The 25,327-nt window shown below is 42.3% G+C and overlaps 3 protein-coding genes across 5 annotated transcripts in view; all 3 read left to right on the top strand.

The window, feature by feature from the left end:
- Positions 1-380: 380 nt before the first annotated feature.
- On the top strand, positions 381-19,620 carry LOC116615039 (multidrug resistance-associated protein 1). The gene is made up of 28 exons (XM_048732174.1): positions 381-650; positions 1,089-1,400; positions 3,036-3,144; positions 3,335-3,396; positions 3,853-4,020; positions 4,518-4,754; positions 6,077-6,260; positions 7,254-7,508; positions 7,697-7,762; positions 8,167-8,304; positions 8,771-8,911; positions 9,053-9,140; positions 9,412-9,484; positions 10,068-10,194; positions 10,280-10,456; positions 10,913-11,080; positions 11,593-11,676; positions 11,767-11,857; positions 12,142-12,386; positions 12,765-13,277; positions 13,773-13,972; positions 14,554-14,680; positions 15,020-15,121; positions 15,460-15,606; positions 16,012-16,170; positions 16,756-16,922; positions 17,228-17,422; positions 18,147-19,620. The coding sequence occupies exons 2-28, from the start codon at positions 1,132-1,134 to the stop codon at positions 18,256-18,258; spliced, it is 4,404 nt and encodes a 1,467-aa protein (XP_048588131.1). The 5' UTR covers positions 381-650; positions 1,089-1,131; the 3' UTR covers positions 18,259-19,620.
- On the top strand, positions 18,259-19,620 carry LOC116615041. 3 transcript variants are annotated; one of them, XM_048732180.1, is made up of 3 exons: positions 18,259-18,352; positions 18,392-19,102; positions 19,265-19,620. In XM_048732180.1, the coding sequence occupies exons 1-3, from the start codon at positions 18,310-18,312 to the stop codon at positions 19,414-19,416; spliced, it is 906 nt and encodes a 301-aa protein (XP_048588137.1). In that variant the 5' UTR covers positions 18,259-18,309; the 3' UTR covers positions 19,417-19,620. The 3 variants fall into 3 exon arrangements, with proteins under 3 accessions (XP_048588137.1, XP_048588138.1, XP_048588139.1); XM_048732181.1 differs by having other exon boundaries at positions 18,392-19,620; XM_048732182.1 differs by having other exon boundaries at positions 18,310-19,102.
- A 4,651-nt stretch (positions 19,621-24,271) lies between these two features.
- LOC5507916 (multidrug resistance-associated protein 1) overlaps positions 24,272-25,327 on the top strand; it is a 29,290-nt gene continuing 28,234 nt past the window's right edge. Inside the window, exon 1 of the mRNA XM_048732175.1 lies at positions 24,272-24,444. The gene's annotated coding sequence lies outside the window, so the exon portion shown is untranslated. The remainder of the gene's footprint in view (positions 24,445-25,327) is intronic.

Raw genomic sequence — 25,327 nt, 5'->3', positions numbered from 1 at the left:
CTCTCGGTAGGCACGAGGAGCTCACGAGGATAGCGCGTGAGGTAATCGTCAAAAACCAGCTATAGATTCCAAAAGGATTAGATGAACCTTAGACAAAAAAATGTGAGCTTTGTAAAAAAAAAAACTGTAGGAGCCTTGTATGTTAATATTGACAAAACCAATTCACAGCTATGCTACCTTTCTTTATAAGAATCAAAACTGCCCCTAAACAATATCAGTAGTCGATAGTCTCAGTTTATTCCCCGTTTCTTTTTTAGTAAAGGTAAACAAGTGTTTAAATTGACCCAAGCTTATAATCGCATTATGTAAACCGAAGTAAACCCTTTTTCAAAATGACTCGGCATGAAAGCACTTCGTTCCACCGCGCGTTGACCTCTAACACAGGCTACCCACTTCTTCCTGGTCGATGTTGTCGCCATTACACAACGTCTTCTTTACGTATTGTTTTGATAACTCAGCAAAATCTTGCTGTACATTAATAGTTTTAGCGCTTACGGAGACGTAGAACCATCTAGTGTTGAAGGTTTATTAACAACTTCGGCGATAATTACTTTTTGATCCTTTGATACAGAGGGGGAACATACCAGCATCTTGCTCTAAAACTGTCTGTTTTGATTTCGACTGTTTGAAAATGTCCCCTATTCCTTAAGGTAAGATTTATTGCTGACTTTATATCCCTTACCTTTTTTCAGGGAAGGTTTATTTTTTGTAAACTCTCAATTAAAGGTTTTTGGATTGATAAAAATATCACACGTGTATTATCTTTGAAACATGTTACATCATCATACACAACGTGGCTTTCAGCTCTCAATATAGATTGTTTTCGTCGACATTATACTTCTATTTGTATATAGCAGTGTTGTAGAATTTAGTAGATACAAAGAAGTATTACGGTTGACCACCAAAAACATATAACGATTACAAATATTTTGATTTTGATGAGTACCTTGTAGAGGAATTATTGTATAATGCCAGTTAGATGTAATGAATGTGGGGTGGCTGGGTGACTTTACTTTTTGGGTCAAACTGTTTTATTCGGAGGCTGCCTCCCCTCTGACATTGATTATATCGTTATTTCTTAATTTTAGGATAACCGTGGTCATTAAGAATCTACGCATATCCATCACAACCATGGCCTCGCCTGTGGTAAAGGGCAAGGAAATCCTCCTCTTAGCAGTTGAAAGCTATGATCCCCAGGATAGCGATGACTTGGGCATTTTGGAAGCTGCAGGAATGGCTCCTGAATTGGAAGCTCAACTGGCTGTAGAGAAGGGCTGCAAATTTGTATTGATTGGTGAAGTGTGCTGGTGGCTTCATGTTAAATGCCTGAAGACAGATGAACAAGGTTATATCCCTAGCATCCATGTTGTCCCTCTAAAAGACCATCTGCTACCGGCCGAGTAAGTGTATATAGCAACAATTTATTTAGTGGTATAACTAGAAAGACTAAAGACAAGCTGTAGAAAGAAATGGCCTGCATGGCGTTATTGATACACGTAAGATAGCGGTCATTAATTACTGGGGGGTAGGGGGGGTGGGCCGGCAATTTTGCAAAACCCTGGGCTAAAAAATTTTGCCCCCTTCAAATCCAAGCCCAAAAAATTGTGACCCCCCCTAGACGGGACGCCCAAAAATTTGCAACCCCCCCCCCCCCCCACCACCACCACCACCACCTCTAAATTTTTATACTCAAGAAAACCACAGAGACTTGATATACATACTGAGTGTAGCTGAATATAACCTTTACAAAAATATAGATCAGCTAGCATGGCAATTTTGTCCTATTAAATTAAAGTATGAACCTTCACTTATGCTTGAGTGGCACAGAGATAAACAACAGATACTGGTTTCGCTAGAAAACGACTATGTCATCAACAATTTTAACAAAGACATTTGAATCTAGATTTTGCAACATTTTATAGTATTCGTTTTGTTCAACTGATTTGAATGGGAAGCTTTGTCTATCAACCATGAGAGGGTTTCTCAAAATTTATTTATATAAAGACAAGATTGGTACCTGAACAATATGGAACTAGATATACAATAGTAGAAAACATTGTGAACTGAATACAATTTTCTTTTCAACAATGACTCTCTTGCTCAGTATTATATTAAAACCAGACTTTAATTTGAATCCCCAAAAATGTGACCCCCCTTTAATGACAGCCCAAAATAATGTGACCCCCCTAATTCCGTGCCCCCCAAAAAGTAGTCCCCCCTACATATTTGCTGCCCTCCCCCAGTAATTATTGACCTCTCCCTAAAGTAAATGATTCACACAGTTTTGGAATTTTTTTAATATTCCTGAAAACAATGTTGTTTTACGAGTATTAGCCAATTACACGTATCAACCCTTTAGGTCAGAAGCATTTTATTTAGTGTGTCAAAGGAACCAATAATACCACCATGTTACACTCCCACACAATAAAGCTTGGTTCTTACTTGGACGTAAGCGCCAACGCAGCACACATAATTTTCTGATTTTCACTAGGACACAAGCGCAAGAGAACCAAACTTGATTGTCTTAGGCTTGCGGTTATGTTTGACGAATTCTCACTTGTTTTGCGCTTCTGTTTGCTCTTATGCTTGCGCTTCATCCTAGTGAGAACCAGCCTTACTGACCATAGCTTGCGCTTCATCCTAGTGAGAACCAGCCTTACTGACCATAGCTTGCGCTTCATCCTAGTGAGAACCAGCCTTACTGACCATAGCCAGGGGGTACTTTGTCAGGACCCTCACCTGAATGGAATACCCACACCAATTTAAGAAAAATGAATGTAACTGCAAGCTAGCACTGTTGATCTACTAGATAAAATTGTCCACTCAAAAGGAGAACAAATCATCTCTCATCCCCCTCCTGCCCTTGGCTATGGTCCTGAGGTAACAGGCTGCCTCTAAAAAAAGGAAAAGGGTTTGAAAAGTCCAGGAAGCATCAGACTGTCTTTGATTTTCATATTTGGTAATGCAAATAAAAATTGTGAGTATCAACATGGCTATCGTAATTCAGTGATCTGTTAATTTGTTAATTTTTTTAGTGAGATTGACTTGGCTTGTGGAGGCAAGGTTTCGTATGGAATGCTGAATCTGGATGTCAATTTAAAATTCTTTCCATCTGTTCCTACAGATTATGGTGGCATTAAAAGGGTAAATATTATTGTGTAGCATACTGTTTGGTAATGCAGGTGGTTTTGGGCATTTGACTTTTCTAAGATTTGAGGTAATTAGCTGCAATAATGAAAGTGAAAGGATATATCATTGCTGATGGAACTGTAGCATCTCCTACATGAAAGATTTATTCATCCTTTTTGTATGAACTTACTGTATGTATTTGTAGGAACCATGTCCAGAGAACAGTGCAAACATATTGTCTAAGGCTACATTTTGGTGGCTGAATTCGTAAGTTAAGCATTTGATGCTGATATACATTTATCTTATAATAGCATATTAAAATTTGTGCCCATTTTGTAACAACACACAAAAAGCTTTCCTATTCTGCTTGATAAAGTAAAATAGTACAGATAGCCTGTTATGGACTGGCCTTTTAATATGTACATACTGGCTTATTCTGCTACTAGCTTTGGTGTAGTTTTGAATCTAAGAATCAAATTCTTGGACTTTTCTGTGTGAGTTCTTAGTTACTAATTTTGATGCCCCACTTTCCCCCTTCCTTTGAGATGCTGTCCTCCCTTCAAGAAAAACTAGATCTGTTCCTGGTATGAATATACATTGCCCAACAGTACATACATACATACATACATACATAAACTTTATTTAAGTGTCAAAAGTGTTTAGCTAAAAAAAAGCTAATTGTGGACACTATGTCACCAACATAAGTGATCTTTCTCTTTTTAGGCTTATTTTTACTGGCTTCAAACGACCACTTGTGGACAAAGACATGTGGAGTCTTGCAAAGAAAAACAGGTCTGATTATATTATACCAAGAGTTGAAGCCAAGTGGAACAAGGAGGAAGAAAGACTCAGGAGAAAATATCCCCCAACATCAGGTTCTGGTGTCCACATGTAAGTCAACCATGGACCATGGGGTATGGATTGGAATAACAATGTCTGACAAGCTAATTTAAAAAAAAGACATGTAATGAAATTATATATCATATTACCTTATTGGTACTTATAGTTCGTGGGCACTTACTTTCAAGAAAAAGGTTTGCATTTTTCTTAAATTTTTGAAAGAACAAGAAAAGCAAAAATTGGAAGGTTATTATTGCAATTTATTAAAGTTAGCGGGAATTAAATATTGTGTCTCTTAAAATTTGCAATCACAAAAAAAGGGTAGGGTTTTTTATGCCATTGCAGTATCTCCACAGGATGTTAATTTTTTGGTTTGGCTACACAAAAGCGGCCAAATCCAATTATTTATAGTTTTGTCTAAAAATAGCACGTCTATTGTGAACTGAAAGTGGACTTTTAGCCATGGTGGGAGAGGGGGAGGAGGCTTTGAATGATTACAAACTTGAGACCTTAACAGTAATTCCTATGGTATATTTTTCTGTTGAAAGGCATGAGTCTGCCAAGACGAGGAATGGCAAGCATGTAGAGGCAGACAAACTACCTAATGGGGATGTGGAAGAAGAAACTGTAGAGTTTGTCCCAAAAAAAGATGGGAAAATGGAAAAAAAGAAAACGCCATCTTTGACCAAAGTGATAGGGTTGATGTTCTGGAGAAGCTTCTTGTTGGCTGCATTCCTTAAGCTGACGCATGACTGTCTTTTGTTTGTTGAGCCATACTTACTCAAGTAGGTAGAATGTTATAGTTACTGTTGAGCCATACTTACTCAAGTAGGTGGAATGTTCTAGTTACTGTTGAGCCATACTTACTCAAGTAGGTAGAATGTTCTAGTTACTGTTGAGCCATACTTACTCAAGTAGGTGGAATGTTCTAGTTACTGTTGAGCCATACTTACTCAAGTAGGTAGAATGTTCTAGTTACTGTTGAGCCATACTTACTCAAGTAGGTAGAATGTTATAGTTACTGTTGAGCCATACTTACTCAAGTAGGTAGAATGTTATAGTTACTGTTGAGCCATACTTACTCAAGTAGGTAGAATGTTATAGTTACTGCAAAGTTAAACTATTGAGTGTAGTAGTCTGGAATATAGGTAAAGTACTAGATTCAGGTGTGCGTACAAAAATGTGTTAGTGGTGGGGATTTTACAAATAGGAAAAAGGATAATTTTTGTCATCCTTCAATAAGAGGGGGAGGGCGGGGTGGTGGGTAGCTTACTTGCAGATGTCTACCCGTTTTTTTCGCTATCTTTACCTGGTGTTTTCGCTAAAATGTGCTGAGTCTTGGCCACCATCTTGGCCTCTCTTCCCTTTCCAGCTCATGTGTGGCCAAAAATCCAAGCAGGTGCCTAAAACACTAGAAAGCAGGTAAACATGGCAAAAAAAAAACCCGAGCAAATGCCTGCAAGAAGGTTATGGGATGGGGTGAGTGTGTGCGTCTAGTGTATATAGACCCCAGACAGATGCACTTTACATGTTTTATAGCTATTGAATGGACAAACAGAGTCCCTGGAAAAAACATTTCTTACAAAACATAGAAAAAAATCATGTTTCAGACCCTCCCAATCCTTACTATGTCAGCTTTCTCCTTGACTCCCGGCAACCTGCTAAAATGAGACTATGGTGCAAGGCTTAAATGAGTATAAGATGGAGATAAGGCCCAAGTGAAGCTGAAACTACTACCAACGTTATTGTCAAGTTTATCGGAACATTGACAATTTTCCTTCATATCCTTTCTAATTCAAGGTGCAAGAGTCTCGAGTTCAAAGCTTGCTGATCCAGCGTGCTTATCTCTTATATTATATGCTCTCAAGGGTGTGTTTTGTTCTTGTTATTTAAGCTTGTTGATCCAGCGTGCTTATCTCTTATATTATATGCTCTCAAGGGTGTGTTTTGTTCTTGTTATTTAAGCTTGTTGATCCAGCGTGCTTATCTCTTATATTATATGCTCTCAAGGGTGTGTTTTGTTCTTGTTATTTTAGCTTGTTGATCCAGCGTGCTTATCTCTTATATTATATGCTCTCAAGGGTGTGTTTTGTTCTTGTTATTTTAGCTTGTTGATCCAGTACACAGAGGAAGAAGATAGCCCTGATAATAGGTGGACTGGCTACATGTACGCTTTGGTGCTGTTTTTGAGTGGCATCACCCGTACCCTTGTCCTTCAGCAGTATTTCCACATCATGTTTAGACTCGGCATGAACATACGAACTTGTGTTGTAGGCATGGTCTATCCCAAGGTATGCATTCCTCGACAAAACCCTTAAGCAGTGTTTCAGTACCTATGTCTATTCTTGTCATCCATATGTGTTGTAGGAATGGTCTATCCCAAGCTATATATACTGTACTATTACAGTGCCACCGTAGTAGATACAAATCCGCAGTATTTCCATATCATATTAAGTCTTGGCTTGAGTACGTGTATTCTTATTACTATCAACTCTTTATATTACACATTACCCTTTGGACCATAATTCGTTTTCTGTCATAGCGGGAGTTCTAAGATTTTCACTTAATTTCTTGTATTTCGGTCTGTTATATCATCGCGTCCGGATACTGCAAGAGTTGATTGTATACATAGATTGTGGTATGCTTTGAACCCACAAGATGGTGCAGATAATAATAAACGTGCAGATAGACAGACGAAAGTGAGTCCTGAATACGGACGGACCGTAGCTAGGTACAACTTTTCGGCGAAACCTTGGACCCGTCGGATTTTTGTCGACGTTTTTCCCGCATATTTTTTTCAAAACGGGCAATAGTGCTGTTAGATCATATTCTAATTCAAAGTTTTTTTCATCGCTCAGTAGTTCTTTAGAATAGGAACAATAAAAACAACAACACTGTTAATTGCAACATTTCGAAACATTGCTTGCGGCCGCCATGTTGTTTTGATTTCAGGCGAAAACCGCTCATAGTGCGCAGGTTTTTTTTTCAAAATTGGAACCCGTCGCGTTTTATTCACTTTGATATTTTTCTAGAAAAATCCGGAAATTTTTCTTTTGCCGGAATAGGGTCAATCGAACGCACTCTCAGTGTGCTCGGTCAAGAATTCAATACACGCATATGGAACAGATCTCCAAGCTCTCTGATAGATCTCCAAGCCCAAGTGGAACAACTCTGTTCCCTATTTTGATTGCCATATTTCCACTACACCTATTGTATGCCACCTGATAATTTCCCGGCTGCCTGTTGTCTTTTTATTGACGTTAGTAACCTGTTTGCTTTCACAGGCTCTTAGACTGAGTAACAAGTCCCGCAAGCAGTCCACAGCAGGAGAGATGGTAAACCTTCTCTCTGTGGACGCCCAGCGCCTGATGGACCTGATGTCCTACTTCAACACCGTCTGGTCCTCACCCCTCCAAATCGCCATTGCACTGTACTTCCTGTATAACACCATGGGCGTGTCTATCCTGGCTGGGATTGGAGTCATGCTGCTGCTAATCCCACTGAACATGTTCGTCACCAAGCTATCTCGTAAACTTCAGGTAAAGTATTCATGCAAACTGCTATCCTGCTTACAGGCCTCTGCCTCGGTGATCCCATTGTGCAAGTTGTACACGAAAGAAAAGTATTTGTCAACAAACTAATGGAAAATTTTGGCTGGTACTTAAAGTAATGTTTTTGTTGTTCTTTTCGTTAGCTTTGATTTAATCCATTTGACTGATCTTTCCAGGTGAAAACTATGGAAGAGAAAGATAAGCGGATGAAGATAATCGGAGAAGTACTCAATGGGATCAAGGTGGGTAATCTTCAATTCTTCTCTCCCTGGTTTTGGAGGGAGTTCTTACTTAGTCATTTTTAGCACGGTGATGGCGATAAATACCTGGTTTTGGAGAGGGTTCTTACTCAGTCATTTTTAGCACGGTGATGGCGATGAATATGAGAGAGTTCTTAGTCATTTTTAACACGGTGATGGCGATGAATATGAGAGAGTTCTTACTCAGTTATTTTTAACACAGTGATGGCGATGAATATGTGTTTTAATGATGCTGATGATGTTAGTGTCAAGATTAAAGATGATGATTGTGATAAGAGTGATGATGATAATGATGATGATGACCAGACTGGCAATGACTATGGTGATAGCAATAGTATAATAATGATGATGATTTTGATGATGATGATAATGATGATTTAATTCAGGTTTTAAAGCTGTACGCCTGGGAATACTCCTTCATGAAGAAACTTGCAGGGATTCGTCGTGACGAGCTTCAGTACCACAAGTCGAGCATGTATCTTGCTGCAGGTTTTTCCTTCACCTATACCTGCGCTCCTTTTCTGGTGAGTTTTTTCGTTGCATGGCTAAGCTTCTATTCCATGTTTAAGCGGCAGACAGAAACCTTGACCGTCAAGAGACAAAAGAATAATTTAGAATCCGCGCTATTTAACAGGCCTTCCGCTCTAAATTATCTGTCACATCCTCAAAGAAACTTCCATTAGACACACTGCTTTTATTATTTTGAAATATTTTTCGCGTTTTCTGTGGGAAAGTAAAGTGCTGGCAATGCCACTTTAAGGTCTCTCGGATGGTATGTGATGTTAAACCGTACCATTCCGTTCCCTTCCGTGGCATACCTTAATCTACATTGCTGTGCCATATCATCATTCATCTATAATCCTTCCTCATGACGAAAAGCCAACACTGGGCTTATGCCATGCGCTTATGTCATGCGTTCTCCTGATATCCAAAGCATTGTAGGTAGTATTGCGTTTACTGTATTTTAACGATTGCATCTGCCTCTTCTAGGTTTCCCTGTCGACTTTTGCCGTTTATGTTTTAAGTGGCAACGAGCTGACCGCCCAGAAGGCCTTTGTCGCCATCTCTCTGTTCAACATTCTTCGCTTTCCTCTTATCATGTTCCCTAATATCATCATCCAGTTTATTCAGGTAAGATTTAAAAGTTATTTTCACACTCCTCTTTACACACAACCCACTTATTTTATATAAACCTCTTCGTCCCGCTGGGCCTACAAAGCCCTTGTACAAAGCCGTGTACTAAATATGATTAATGTTGATACCCGTTTACAGGCTCGAGTGTCTATTAAAAGAGTGCAACAATTCCTGCATCTGGAAGAGCTGAATCCGGAGTTTGTACAGCGGACAATGCCCTCTCAATGTAAGAATAAAGCCATTCCGGGGAATTTTATGTTATTTTTGGGTTGATGTTTACTGGTTATGTCCAAAAGAAAATATGTTAGCTATAGTCATGTAGATATTAACCCTAGCCCTTAACACTAAAACCTAAGGTAACACTGTCTAATACGTATTCGCCTAATAGCCCGTAAACAAGGTTTATGAGGTGAGTGTTTGTATACACATGCATTCCACCAAAAGCGTTCCTCCCTCACATTTGGGGTGCGAGTCTAACGTGTTCTTTATCTTGCTAGATAACGCACAAGCCATTCACGTAGAGGACTGCTCCGTCACATGGGACAGCGGGGACCCGGATATACTGAGCGAGTATGTATCAAGTTCTGTTGAAATGTGGTGATCCGACTTGCGCAAGTTCGTTTAAATTAAATCAAGTTGAATCCGGCTCAGTTTAATGTCTAAAATATCAAATAATGCAGAGATAATAGATAATTTATAACATTTTTTGAGAGGCATTTTTAGATATTCAAAGCAAAAAGCAAATAATATTGTCATGCGAGTCAGATTAACGAACTTAACATCTTTTGGCGAAGGATATCAGGAGAGGTACGGGATATTCCGCAGTGCCATCTATAGCGAAAGGATTGCTAATCAAACTGATCGGCGATACAGCGGAACGCTAAGGACACCTAAATATGGCCATCTCGTCATTAAGGACAGTTTTTGCAGTACCAATTGAACCTTCGGTTCCTAATCTGTGTTTTGTGGCCGGAAATCCAGTTTGGGACTTCCAGTTCGCTGTTCCTATTGGTGTCGTTGGTATCCCTGATGTTGTTGGAACCTTCAGGTTCCTATCGCTATTGTTCTCCTTCGGACTCCCAGTTTGCCATCCCATGATGGTGTTTGTAGATCCAGTTCACTATTCTTATGTTGTGTGGCTTCCTATTTACAGCATCAACCTGAACATCCCCGAGGGTTCCCTGGTTGCGGTGGTGGGACAGGTCGGGTGTGGCAAGTCCACCCTGCTCTCCGCGCTCCTCGGGGAGACGGAGAAAACGAAAGGGCAGGTTTATGTTAAGGTATATGATAATTTCTTACTATTTCCAGCACCACATTAGGTTTATTAACCAATCAATTTACCAAACTTCCTCACAATCGTTGTAGGGTTCTGTAGCGTATGTACCGCAGCAGGCCTGGATCCAGAATGCAACACTACGCGACAACATCCTATTCGGCCGAGAATACGACCCCGTGCGATACGGCAAGACTGTACGCGCTTGTGCACTGCAGACCGACTTTGACATACTTCCCTCCGGCGACAGTACAGAGATCGGTGAAAAGGTAAATAGCTAGTAGCAAGAGTTGAAGTTAGTCATTCAGCCTAAGAGTTACAGTATGGCCCGCGTTATCGTGGCCACCTTGACAGTTTGAGTGAATGAGACAATGCGGATGCAAGGAATGTACGATCTGATTGACCTGGACTATGAAAACACATCTGTGCGCATCAGCACATGACGAAAACCTTTTGAAGTATGTATAAGCTTGTGATTCCTGTGCGTTCTCATTGGCTACTTTCTTGATACAATTATATCACAAATATATTGATTAAAAAATAATCAGTCCATGAAAGTGTGATGTCGATGACGCTCACATATATATAAAATGATAATGATAAAATAAAGCTAAGACAAGGATTACCACACACCGCCTATAAGGATTCCCAAGAAACCATCTTATGTTGTTTCAAAATTACTTCTTGACGCACATCTGCTTATTATTTTGTTCATACCCTTCTAGGGCATCAATCTTAGTGGTGGTCAGAAGCAGCGTGTTAATCTGGCCCGTGCTGTCTATTTCAATGCTGACGTGTACCTGCTAGATGACCCACTCAGCGCTGTCGACTCACATGTCGGCAAACACATCTTTGACAAGGTCATAGGACCGAGGGGGAAGCTCAGAAACAAGGTAAACATAGTGCGAACCCAAACACAACCGGAAAGCTCAAATGGTAGTCATGCATTACGAGAAACTTGACGCATCTTTGAGAAGGCCATATGACCAAGGGGGAAGCTCAGAAAAAAAGGCAAATACTAAACACAACCGGAAAGATCGATATGCGTTAAAAGTAATTTGACGCGCGTTTTAAAAGGTCATAGGACCAAAGGGAAAACATCACGAAGGCAAGGATGGCGACGAGGAGCTCAAAGGGCACATAATACTAGAAATGTTTAGCTTAACATTTAATTGTCTTTGCCGAGGTTCTAAACCCAGTAGTGGAATAAAATCGCAAAGAATATAAAATGACACTTTACCTAACCTAAAACACAAACAAATATTGATTGGTAAGGTCGTTAATACGATAAATAGAAGGTGACATTTTATATTTTGACAACTAGGCCAAGATAAAAGAAAAACGCCTAGCAGAAACTACGAGGCTTTCCCTTCATTTCACTTCATTTTTCCCTTTCTTCTCACAGACTCGCGTCCTTGTGACACATGGGATCAGCTTTCTTCCGCAAGTGGACCAGATAGTGGTCCTGCAGAATGGACGGATTTCAGAGGCGAGTACTGCAAGTCTTGGTTAACATAATACATTCGTATGATGATATTCCCGTTGTGTTGGGAATAACTGTTAAATGATTGGCTGACAGATCGGGACATACGCGGAGCTCCAGGCCAATCAGGGTGCGTTTGCCGAATTTCTAAAGATGTATGCAGCGGAACACAAGGACAAGGAAGAAGGTATGGTCAATGTATGAGAGGTTATATTTCAATAGATCACCCAACCTCACCTTGGCTAACCTCACCTCACCTCATTTCACCTTACCCCTTTTTACCTTATCTTTTTTAATCAGTTGTAGTCCAATACTCTGACAAATGTATGCATGGCATTTTTCCCTTCTATAATGTTACCTCGTTATCTAATAACTTTCCAGTGGCTTAATTGTTTCAGACGATGCCGTGCATAAATTTGTCGGTATATGGGACAACCAATTGTATGATATATCACACTTCTTTATCTCCAGAGCCCATCATGATCGACTCTGCTATACCCACGCACATCGAGCAGGATGACCCTCTCGCGCTGGACCGTACAATCAGCATAGAGGAGATGGGAGGAAGCTGTGAGCAGCTGAACCTTGTGTTACCTGCTCGGCGTCGTGTTGAGTCGGAGATGTCTCACGATAGTGTACACGTGGAGGATACGCGCGCAGGCGAGGCCAAGGAGGCGGATAGGATGATCTCAGAAGAGACGTCAGAGATTGGAAGTGTTAGTTGCTCTTATGTTTTTGACGTTTTTGCTTATGCGGGAATTGAGCTATATAGTTACTTTTCAGGATCTCCTTGCCTTACAATAGGTTATTCCAGCTATAAGTATGCGCGCGCACTCACCATTTTGATAAATAGGATAGTACTAGCAAATAGTGTGGTACTGTTGCCCCTGAATATAGGATGACCGCTTTTTATTTTACCGAAATTCATCGTTATTCAATGCATTATTTTGCTTTTATATTTTGTTTCTTCTTTTGCCTGTTTGTTTGTTTTGTTTCTTTTTTGCTGATAGTATCAATGATATGTTACATTCTTCCTATGCATGATACCATTGTAGAAGAAGTGTCATAGTACTCACCTATTTCTCTGCCTGCAGGTGAAGTTCAAGGTGTTCCTGACCTACTTCCGTTACATCGGCGTCTTCATCGTCATCTTTGTCATGCTGCTCTTCATCCTCTCCGAGAGTTCTCTTATCCTATCACGCTTCTGGCTCGCTGATTGGAGCGTTACAAACGTCACGCAATCCTCTCAGCGAGACCGCTATCTTGGCGTTTACGGCGCGTTTGGCTTCGCACAAGCATTCTTCACCCTCCTCTCGTCATTCCTCCTCGCCTACGGCTCAATCAAGGTCTCCACTTCCCTGCATGAGCGGCTTCTGTTTAACATCCTTCGCTCACCGATGTCGTTCTTCGAGAGTACCCCTGTGGGCCGTATTGTCAATCGCTTCTCTAAGGACATATTTGTAATTGACGATACTCTACCTCGCTCATATCGGACTCTTATGACCTGTATCGTCAGCGTGCTTGGCTCAATGATTGCCATAAGCTTCGCCACGCCCCTGTTCCTGACGGTTGTGTTTCCACTAGCCATTGTCTATGTTGCAATACAAGTAAGTATGATGGGCTCAAAGTTTCTCTATGCACCCATGTTCCTGACAGTCGCGTTTCCACTATCCATTGTCTATGTTGCAATAGAGTATGATGGGCTCAAGGTTTTTCTATGTACCCATGTTTCTGACGGTACTGTTTCCACTAGCCGTTATCCATGTTGCAATACAAGTAAGTATGGGTGGGGTCAAAGTTTTATTGCATCCCTGTACCTGACGGTGGGTACTAGGGGTTACTGCCCTTAACCCTAACTTTCACCCTAACAATATTGATGGCTTAATGAAGTACTAACTTACCTGACGGTAGTGTATCCGCTAGAAATTGCTAAGTTTTGTGGAAAAAGGAGAAATCCCACCAGAACCAACAATTTTAGCTCAAGTCGAATACGGAAATCGAACTCTTGTCCAAGTTAGAGGCAGGCAACACACAGTGACGCTCTGACTGCGCTATCCAGACTCCCAACAATACCTTGACCAGTGTTTTGCGTGTCTCCTCAGCGCGTGTACGTTGCCTCCTCGCGGCAGCTGCGGCGCATTGAGTCCGTCAGTCGATCACCCATCTACAATAATTTTCTGGAGACGATCAACGGCACCAGCACCATCCGCGGCTACTCGCAGCAGATGCGATTCAACAGAACGAACTATTGCAAGGTGGACGATAGTCAGGTTGCGTACTATCCATGGGCCATCTCCAACAGGTGAGAATTTACATTAAGTCCACGCGTTCTTCTACATTGTTGACGCTCTGGAAAGGCTTAAAATGTTTTGTGAATACCGTCCTGTTGGCGTGGATAAGGTAATGGCGTTGCCAGAGAAGGGCTTCAACAGTCTTTTGAATCGTCCAAGAAACCACTACTAAAACCCTCTTTCCAAACCTACATTTCACTATCGAAGGAAATGGTTGTTGGAACGAATACGTAAGGGCTCACGTACGTATAAAAATCACATGATCGCTTAAGGTGTAAAAAAGAAGCGATGTTCTTTCTTATCTGCTGGCTTCATTACGCCGATTTTCACTCGTGGGTAAACGTTTTACCTACTCCCCGCCGCTACCTTTTTCTACCTTCCTTTAAAAAAAGGATCCGACCACACCCTCTTTTTATGGGGTTGCTTTTGAGTTGAAGGCGTTAAGGTATAATTAGTCCTTATTCTTTAGTGGGTTAGATTTCAAAGGACCACAACTGCTTGGGACCTATCATATTACCGCAGTTGACCAAACTGCCTTCGTAAAACATTTGTTTAGTCTTGGGTTTAAGCTTATATGCACTTATCCCTCCAGATGGCTTGCAGTAAGGCTGGAATTCATCGGTAATCTGGTGATCCTCGCCGCTGCACTCTTCGCAGTCATCGCTCGAGGCAGGATCGATAGTGGCATGGTCGGCCTCTCGATAACCTACGCCTTCCAGGTATTTTATCGTAACCTTTGTCGTATTTCGGTAGTGACTGAACCAGGTGACTTAGTGGTAGAAAAGTCGCTTCTGGGGCGACAGATTCCAGTCCGTACGTTCCAGTCTTAGTGAAGTCTTATCAATGGAATAAGATCGTTCCAGTTTTGGCGGAGTCTGACCAATAGAGTAAAATGTATAATAGCAGGGATTGAAAAGTCTAATTGCTATTTGCGTAATTTGAAGGAGGGCTATCATATCCCATATTAATGGAAATAGGTTGTCGAATGCCCCACAATGGCCAAATCTCAGGGCAAATCCCTCTACCCCAATGTATTGACCCTCGATTAATCCTCGCAGATAACCCAGACGCTCAACTGGCTAGTGCGCATGTCTGGTGAGCTGGAGACAAACATTGTGGCAGTGGAACGCGTGAAGGAATACACAGAGGCCCCTACTGAGGTGGGCTAATGTGGATCAGTTATTTGAACTTATTTTGTCGTTAGATTTTCCGAGGACAGAAACATACACTCTCTTCGCTTACTTGCTCCAGTTTCAGTGAATACCAGGTTAGATGGCTGCTAATCTAGTTATTTTTGCATGCTTAAAATGTCTAATATGCCCAAATTTGAGTGATGGGGGCTAAATGGTAAAGGGACTCTAGTTTATCGAGCGGGTAGATGGCTAATAAAGTTGGCATGGTTGTCAGCTGTCAGACGGGATGATTGCTGTTGTGGCCTCAGCATAATTTTGTGGTAACTCGAGAAGCCAATATTTTATTATAACTTCATGTTCTGTAGCCTGATTGGGAGATAGAGGACCATCGACCCCCGGACGGATGGCCCAATACTGGTAATATAAAGATTGACAGTTTGGACTTGCGCTACAGAGAGAGTCTACCCCTGGCACTAAAGGACATCTCCTGTGACATTCAGCCCGGAGAAAAGGTACCTATGCTCATCTCAGGACGTTGTATACAGATCACTGGCTTTAGGGCAGAAACCTTTAACACTCTAATACCGGGCCTATACCCCTCTTCGTTTTCAGTTTTTGAATAATCACGACGCTCAACATCTCATTATTCCTCTTCCTGCATTACCTTCATATTTATTTATTTTTTGTTCATTTTTATTTATTTTTGTTCATTTTTGTTCGCCCGTTTTTCGTTTTGTTTTAGGACTTTTACAACAATAACAGTAGGTGTTAAGGTGAACTCAACAAGGCCCGGCTCACTAGCTACCCCCTGTCCACCCCTTCCCTGGACATTTCGACCTCTACATTTGGGCATTTTGGTCATCACTACCACCCTGATTTGTTTTTATCCTCGTCATCACCCGTGCGTTACCTTTCAGATCGGCATTGTCGGTCGTACCGGTGCTGGCAAGTCATCCCTTTCTCTAGCGCTGTTTCGAATGCTTGAGGCAGCTGGTGGAAAGATCGTGATCGACGGCGTCGATATCGCAAAGATCGGTCTGCACGACTTAAGATCCCGACTCACGATTATCCCTCAGGTAACGAGCTTAGGTATACTAGACTAGATTAGATGTTTTCCAGCCAAGTATCCACCACTTTCATCCGAAATCAGTGGCACAGGCTTCACTCTTTAAACCGCATTGTCACCAGTTTACTTCCAGAGGTCCGATTGAAACCTCAACCGTTAAAAGACAAAATAATCTATTAGAATCCGAGATATTTAACAGGCCATCCGCTCTAAATTATCAATCACATACTCAAAGAAATTTCCAATAGACACACTGCTTTCAATACTTCCGGAGATGACCGGAAGTAAACTGGTGACAATGCGGCTTTAAGCAAGGATTTCCTCAACCAAAGCATCCAGACAGTTCTTGAAGCTGGCCTTGCCCCCTTTCCACATTTTACAAAAAACTGAAAAAGTTTCAATTAGCTTGCGTAGCTTATATCTTTAAAGGGGTCAAATTTCAATCCTGAACAAAAGCGGTTCCCGTGCTGTAATACTAACTTCAAGATGACGAAGTTAAAAACATATTGAAGTATAAATAAACGGGAAAGCATATCATTTTCTAGGATATTCTCACATAAAGTTCATTTTAGTATTCAAAACCCCCATCTTTCAGGACCCCGTCCTGTTCTCCGGGACCCTGCGGTTCAACTTGGACCCATTTGATGCGTACTCGGATGAAGACCTGTGGGAGGTACTAGAGGTTAGCCATCTCAAGGCTTTCGCGTCAGGTCTGCCCGAGGGACTTCTGCACCCAATCGCAGAGGGAGGAGAAAATCTCAGGTAGCTGCAAATTTGATTTCAAAATGCTTTTGAAATGTTGGGGCTTTTACTGCGTTGACGTGTTATTTTTTAAAACTTTCCACTCTTTTCCTTGTCCACTTCCTAATGTCCTACTACCTCCACATTGTCCTCCTCTTCCTCTTCCTCCTCGTATCCATGATCATCGTCATCTTTGTAAGTCACCATCATTATCAGCCCCTCATCGAAGTTTTTCGTCCAGTTGACTTTTGTGTCTTGGTATGTAAAGTGTAATTGTGTATTTTTTTTGTACTTATTATTAACATTGTTTGTATTTTTCCGGCCAGTGTTGGACAGCGTCAGCTGGTGTGCCTGGCTCGCGCTCTGCTCAGGAAAAGTAAAGTCCTGGTGTTGGATGAGGCTACCGCTGCTGTGGATTTGGAGACGGATGAGCTGATTCAAAACACCATCAGAACAGAGTTCGCAGAGAGGACTGTCCTAACCATCGCCCACAGACTCAACACCATCATGGACTACACAAGGTGCGTAGCAGCAGCTGCTGCTGCTATTTAGTCTGGGGATTAGCAGCCGTAGAAGTAGAAGTGTAGTAGAAGTAGAAGTGTAGTAGAAGTAGAAGTAGAAATAGAAGTAGAAGTAGAAATAGAAGTAGAAGTAGAATTGTGAGGACGAAATTGCCCAATTTTTCAAGGTTATGTTTAGGGCAGCCCCTTATTTTGTCTGAGGTTAGAACATCGTCATATGGTAGGTTCCACAAGCAGTATAGCAGATGGAGAATCACCCCACCTTCCATGATAGTAAGGTGAAGGTTAAACCTGTGTTGAGGGAAGGCTATGGACTGTCCCGCCTGGTTCGGAGAATTATGTTTCGATAATTCCATTTCTATCTAATACTTTGAAACTGAGCATCACGCGTAAATATAGTTTGTCCTATCAGTTGTCCTAAGCGTCGCCCGTAGCGTCGTCCGTTGTCCTTATGGTCGTAGGCATTTTCGAGTATTTGAGACCTCTCGCCATGATTTCCATCAATCAAGTTTTGAATTTGTAGCAGAACACATTTTGTACTCTCTGGTTGGCCAACGCATTAGTGTGAATTGAAAACAGGGCAAGGGTTTTGATTGATGGATACCCAGCTGTATTTTGTCGCTTGGCATTCGTGAGCGTGAGTTCTCAGATAACTAAGAATCGCAGTATGATCTCATTATCTTTCTAATCATGTCTATTGTAGCTAACCTGCATTCTTCCACAGGGTACTGGTGATGGATAGAGGCTGTACACGGGAGTTTGACAGTCCTCAGAACCTACTTGCTGCCAAGGGGATATTCTACGGGATGGCAAAAGATGCTGGCCTTGCGCCATAATATGGTGCTACATTGGAATCTCATGAATACGGACAGTGGAACCCCGTTATTATGGATACTATAGGCAACCGTAAAAGTTTCCTCGTACAGTGGAACCCCATTAATACGGACACCATAGCGAACCGTGAAAGTTACCCCATTAATACGGACACCATAGCGAACCGTGAAAGTTTCCCCGTACAGTGGAACCCCCTTAATACGGACACCATAGGGAACCGTGAAAGTTTCCCCGTACAGTGGAACCCCATTAATACGGACACCATAGCGAACCATGAAAGTTACCCCATTAATACGGACACCATAGCGAACCGTAAAAGTTTCCTCGTACAGTGGAACCCCATTAATACAGACACCATAGGGAACCGTGAAAGTTTCCCCGTACAGTGGAACCCCCTTAATACGGACACCATAGGGAACCGTGAAAGTTTCCCCGTACAGTGGAACCCCATTTATACGGACACCATAGGGAACCGTGAAAGTTTCCCCGTACAGTGGAACCCCCTTAAAACGGACACCATAGGGAACCGTGAAAGTTTCCCCGTACAGTGGAACCCCATTTATACGGACACCATAGGGAACCGTGAAAGTTACCCCGTACAGTGGAACCCCATTAATACGGACACCATAGGGAACCGTGAAAGTTTCCCCGTACAGTGGAACCCCATTTATACGGACACCATAGGGTACCGTGAATGTTTCCCCGTACAGTGGAACCCCCTTAAAACGGACACCATAGGGAACCGTGAAAGTTTCCCCGTACAGTGGAACCCCATTAATACGGACACCATAGGGAACCGTGAAAGTTTCCCCGTACAGTGGAACCCCATTTATACGGACACCATAGGGTACCGTGAATGTTTCCCCGTACAGTGGAACCCCCTTAATACGGACACCATAGGGAACCGTGAAAGTTTCCCCGTACAGTGGAACCCCCTTAATATGGACACCATAGGGAACCGTGAAAGTTTCCCCGTACAGTGAAACCCCATTTATACGGACACCATAGCGAACCGTGAAAGTTACCCCATTAATACGGACACCTTAGCGAACCGTGAAAGTTTCCCCGTACAGTGGAACCCCATTAATACGGACACCATAGGGAACCGTGAAAGTTTCCCCGTACAGTGGAACCCCCTTAATACGGACACCATAGGATGAAAACCGTAATGCGGTTCTCATACAAAAAAAAATATATTTATCTTAATATATATTTTTTGGTTTTATAGATATCAGTATTGTAAAGTTTGGTTCGGTAAAAAATTAACATAATGCGGTATGATATATACAAGGATATACTTTATAATATTACTATAAAGTTAAGATCTTATATTTATCATAAATAAAGATTGACTGCCTAATAAATTGTGCATGAAACTGTAAGAAACATTTTTGAGCTGTTTGAACCGCCAACACGGTTTCCAAATGCTGTCCCGCCTTCCATTTATGCTTTTCCTCCCATTTTCCTCTCTTGTTTATATTCTTTCACTCTGGTTTTAACTTTATTTCCAGATACTAGATTATTGAAATGTCTTTCTATCACTCCTTTATAAAAATCTATATCGATTTACTTTGTCTGTTTTCATTAATTTATTCACATAATTTATTTGTTTTTTTTTTCCTGTTTATTTAACCCTAACTATGAGAAAATCTGAAAATTAAGTAAGTGCATGCCTAGGTATTTGATTCATGCTAGGTAGCAGTGCGCTCCCTCGCCGTCATCCCCATAGCCACCTGCGTCCCACTTGCTGAGCTGCTACAGATGAAGTAGGAAAGAGACGAGACATTATGGGCGTTCGCCGCAAGGGTGCGTGGGAAGGCGGAAACGTGTGCGTGCGACGCGACGTGGTAGTGCGGGAAGAGCGTCGGTTACACGGACCACGTCATTAGGGACGTACTTCTCAATGGCCTATCTGACCCAGACATCCGCCGAGAGGTCCTGGGAACGCAAGACATTCTCACGAAGCCTATCAATGACGTAATTGCTCTCGTGGAGAATAAAGATATGGCCCGCAACGCCCTCCCTTCGGGAAGCTTGTCCGGAATCTTAACCTTCAAGAGGAATAATCAAGCGGCCCCACCCATGGCCCAACCCCAGTCAGACAAGGAATCGACTTGCCCAGATTGCAAGAACAGCTTCAAAGTCTGCTCAGAGGGGCCTCGAGGCTGTAATACCAAACCTCACCACGTCTGCATCCCATGCTACCGGGTGCTACGCCGAAAACAGTGGTAGCAGCGCTCGCCTTAGACCTCCCTTAATGTCCAGGCAGTGGAATTTGAGCCCATCTCACAGATAGCAGCATTCCAAGTAGAGGACTCCCCACCACAGCCCAACCATCGGTCCGTTGGCAAACTAAAAGCGCTGAGACACCAGATCTTCACGAAGGGTGAGTGGGGACGAGCCCACCTACGGGACCGCTCACGAGTTCCCTTCACCGTGGCTGTCATTCCCAAATGACACCACGTCGGCACTATTAGGACTAGTTCAAACGCGCATTTACTTGATTAACGTTTATTTTCTTCACAAAGTTCAATCATTCAACATTTCACTGAGTCGAGATACGTGCAGCGAAAGCGAAAGCGAAGCTGTTCCTAAACACAAAATACATGCTTAGACTACAAACAATAAACAAACAGCATCTAAATTTACAAATAAATCAATACACGGTACTTACGAATTCATTTGTCCTCAATATTCTACGAACAACTCGCTGATTAACAAAAAAACTCTTGTGGCTCCTCCAAACACGCCACAACCCGTCTCTCCCTCCCAATCGATAATCTAATCAATAAACCCGCGGGCGCGCGCGTGCTTCCGCTACACTTCACCATCAAGCTGGACAATCCAGAAAAAAAAGGGTAACGCAACATGTACCTGTCCACAGCGCAAAGCACCATCCCTGCGGCCGCAGGAACTGGCATTCGCCTGCACGCAAGAAAATAACGGGCGCATAAAGGCGTTGCTCCTGGAGCGCTAAGCGTCAGCAGCGTTCAATACTTGCCCACACCTACCGCTGACCCGCATGGAGAGACCCCCGATCGAGATGCACGTCGACACCGCAGCCACGCCCAAGGCCTGCCACACCCCGGCCAGCGTCCCTCTCCATTGGCAGAAGAAAGTCCACGATGACCTCCTCCGCGACGAGGCACTAGGAGTAATCGAACGCGTGCCCTACGTCGAACCCGTGACATGGTGTCATGGAATGGTTATAACTAGGAAACACGAAGGCTTCCTGTGTCGGACAGTTGAGCTCTCACCACTCAACAAGTTTTGCAAGAGAGTGACATTCGCCTAAGAGTCACCTTTCCAACTCGCACGCCGCATCCCAAGGGACACTTGGAAGACAGTGACTGACGCATGGAACGGGTATCACAGCGTTCCTTTGCGTGAATCCGACCGCCATCATCTCGGTCTATGGCGCTACAAAAGGGCAAAGGCTTCCTGACGTCAGGGGACGTGTATACTCGCCGCTTCGACGCTATTCTGTCCACCTTCGAGACCAAGAAGCGCTGCGTGGATGATACCATCCATTACGGCTCTGACCTGGAGCAGCACTGGTGGAGGAGCATCGACCTACTCACACGTGTCGGACAAGCTAGCATCGCCCTCAACCCTGACAAATTCCAGTTTGCCGAGAGAAGTGTCGACTTTGCTGGCTTCAGAGTATCCGACACATCGATCGAACCCTTTCTTGAGTACTTCGACGCCATCAGACAGTTTCCCTCTCCATCCTCCACCGCCGACGTCAAATGCTGGTTCGGCCTCGTCAACCGTTGACCAACTACGCCCAGCTACGAGACATGGCACCCTTTAAACCGTTCCTTAGCCCGCCATGCAAATTCTCTTGGTCAGGGGAGCTTAAGGCGGCATTCCATGCCTCCAAAAAATCCATCGTTGAAGCCATCATCCGACAAGGAGTGGAAATCTGTGACGTCCAGCGACGAACCTGCCTCCGCCCTGACTGGTCTCGCCAAGGTATTGGCTACTTCCCATTTCCAACAGCACTGCAACTGCCCCTCGAGCATCCCAAACTGCTGCCCCGGGGGATGGCGAATCACACTAGCAGGATCTCGATTCCTGTATTTCCGGTCCCAGTTGGGAACTCTTTGGGATCGTTTCGGGTCCCGGGATCAGTTGGAGAACTTTTGGGGATCGTTTCGGGTCCTGGGATCATTTCGGGTCATGTACAGTTCTCTTACTACCCCACTTGTCGGACCATCAGCACCAAACACTACAACATCACCGCAACCACAGTCTACCCTGCCACTGCTTCAGCCGTCGCGTCCAACCAGCCTGATACGACCACCTAAACGCTTCGAGCCGGAGACAGGCACATAGACTCAACATACTTTGTTCCTTTACCTATAGCTGCCTACAGATCCTCGAACTGGAGGGGGGGGGGGGGGGGGGGGGGGGATGCAAAGTGTTGCGTGACAGAGTTTCTCGTTGGCAGTTTATTATTAGTTGTACCGCCGACCGGTGTTTAGAAACTAGTCGGACATTTTGTTACAGTTCAAAAACATTAATATACGCAATCCCGTGATCTTCTCATCGCTTTATTGTGTAAGTTCATAATTGATTCAATGTAAATAGCCCTATAGTATTAGTTTCTAACCGTATTTGTCCTATCTTTGTATCTAGGTCTCGTTCATCGTTGTGATTATGTAAATTATTTAAATCGAGAAGACTCGTTTGCTTCTATAATAATAATAATAATAATAATAATAATAATAATAATAATAATAATAATAATAATAATAATAATAATAATAATAATAATAATAATAATAATAATAATACTAATACTAATAATAATACTAATAATAATACTAATAATAATAATAATAATAATAATAATAATAATAATAATAATAATAATAATAATAATAATAATAATAATAATAATAATAATAATAATAATAATAATAATAATAATAATAATAATGACTGAGGGGAAATGGTGGGTCAAGGAAGTTTCAATATGCTGTACAAAGATGGATATATAAGATAAGATGGTAATAGAAAATGGATGTGAATTGTAGTTTGGTTGTTCCATGGACTTCAGGGTGTTGAAAGTTTTCACCTATATACTTTTGGTGTTGATTTTTTGGGGCTGGACCCCCCTATACAATACTGTTTACGACCCCTGAAAATAGGCTCAAAATCAACTTTTCTCCTGGGTGGTGTTCAAGGCCACCTCCCCCCCCCCCCCCCCCCCCCCCCTTATGGGCATGTCTAAGTCATCCCCCCTCTCCACACGCACAATAATTTTAGTTCTTTTTTTTTCTGGGGGAGGTCCTTAATTTTTTGTCGCCTTTTGGGGAGGGCCACCACTACTGTGCTTTAGATTGGGGGAGGGTCGCAATTTTTGAACCAGACAAAAAAACTTAGCAGCCCCCCCCCCTCCCGCTAAATAATGACCTTTCACTCAGCCCCAGGAAATACTCGCCTTACAGAAAGTAACCCTTTTCAATTTGTAGATGAATATATTTTTTTTTGCGCTTTCGTACATTGAAGAGTAGTGTCTAGTGTACCGATTCAAAGCAGCTTAGAAAAGAGGGGTTAAAATGAGGTCCGGCCATTAGCTTGATAATTAAGCTGTTAATTCAAAACATATCGACAGATTTTCATTCAATCCGCCCTTTGTGTTTGTGAAACAGTTTGCATCAATACAAGATTCTCAGACTTTCGGAACTTTACCAATATTGATTCTGTGTGATATCTGTTCGGTGTTCGATGCTTTTTCTATTAAAACGTTCCCTAATCCTTTCCTCTTCTCTTTAGCGTGCGAACCGCATGCGTCCTTCCCGTCTCTCCTAGCGCGCCTCCTTCCGACTAGAGCTTGCCTCGTTTCCCTATAGCTTCTTTTTCCAAACCCTTTGGGCTTGCTATACAGGCTAGTTCTATTATCATACGTAAACTTCAGACCTGACCCTTTGGTTTCAATTCTAGAAAAAATCAAAGAAAATAAATATCTCGAAATGGTATTCTAGTGGATAGAGCGAGATACTGAAACTATACCTTGGAAGTTGGGCCGCCTTTGGCTTTTGTCCGGGTAGTCCTGGGTAGAGAAAACTTTGCCGTGTCACGAAGCGGGAAAACACAGTCAAAACATTCGAAGACTCGAAAGAATCCCTCTGGCTTGCGTGGTTATATCTGCTTCAAGCGATACCCCGTCGTCTTCAACGGTGGGTATGATATGATGAGCTTGACTTTGTCCTAAATGTTAGCTGTGTGATCGGCCTACTTGTACGACACAGATCATAAGGTCTCAACACAATCCAAATTGTACCCAAAGCCACGCTGGGCCAACCTTTATCATGTGGTTTTTAATCTTACACGTTGTCCGGTTTATTAAGTTTCTACAACACGAAATATCAATACCTACTAATTTCGAGGTTGTTTTATTTTGATCGCTTCAATCTAGTCCACTGATTGATCTAATTAAGCTTGGAAATCGACTGTTGTTTATTCAAGGCGTATTGCTGCATGTTGTAAACTTTAATTCAATAAATTGGTTAAAAGAACCCGCCTACCTATAAAAGAATTTAAATTCTCCATGTGTTTGGATCAATTTTAAGTTGTTTTGATTTGTCTACCATGATCGGCTTGATTGCTGTTGTCCTTTATTGTGACTGCACAAATGAAACCGCACAAATCTTGGCGCGAAACACGAGCCGGCTTTCGGCAAACAAAGATGATGCAAATAGCAAAACAACAAAAACACAGCGAAAAAGTCAGAACAAAATACAGCAAAAATTAAACGGAATGACATTACAGGATTAAGTCACTTCATTACACTTTACACTTAATGCAAAACACTACAACACAAACCTCGTCAAACAACTGCTGCTGACATGGTGTAAGCTCGCTTCACCGTTTTTACTATAAGTTTTAGATCAATGTTGTACCAAGTTTTTTTTAAGAATGATAGGCGCAATAAGTCAGTCTTACTTCTTGATCAACTTTTGTCAACTAGGTGTGACATCGAAATGCAAATTTCTGTTTAATTAAAATATGTAGATAATGTATAAAGCCGCTGTTCTTGTCTTTTTTGTGTCTTTTTTCTGT

Source organism: Nematostella vectensis, chromosome 9 (genome assembly GCF_932526225.1).
Source record: "Nematostella vectensis chromosome 9, jaNemVect1.1, whole genome shotgun sequence".
NCBI classification, from domain to species: domain Eukaryota; kingdom Metazoa; phylum Cnidaria; class Anthozoa; order Actiniaria; family Edwardsiidae; genus Nematostella; species Nematostella vectensis.
Note: the sequence above shows the minus strand (reverse complement) of the source record. Positions and strands in the feature narration are given on the sequence as shown.

What these genes read in the sequence shown, in the direction of transcription:
- LOC116615039 (XM_048732174.1), top strand. Translation starts at nt 1,132, where the DNA reads ATGGCCTCGCCTGTGGTAAAGGGCAAGGAAATCCTCCTCTTAGCAGTT. An exon ending in GACCATCTGCTACCGGCCGA is followed by an intron (nt 1,401 to 3,035) that starts GTAAGTGTATAT and finishes TAATTTTTTTAG; the next exon opens with TGAGATTGACTTGGCTTGTG. An exon ending in ATACCTGCGCTCCTTTTCTG is followed by an intron (nt 8,305 to 8,770) that starts GTGAGTTTTTTC and finishes TGCCTCTTCTAG; the next exon opens with GTTTCCCTGTCGACTTTTGC.
- LOC116615041 (XM_048732182.1), top strand. Translation starts at nt 18,310, where the DNA reads ATGGATACTATAGGCAACCGTAAAAGTTTCCTCGTACAGTGGAACCCC. An exon ending in CATTTATACGGACACCATAG is followed by an intron (nt 19,103 to 19,264) that starts GGTACCGTGAAT and finishes CGGACACCATAG; the next exon opens with CGAACCGTGAAAGTTACCCC.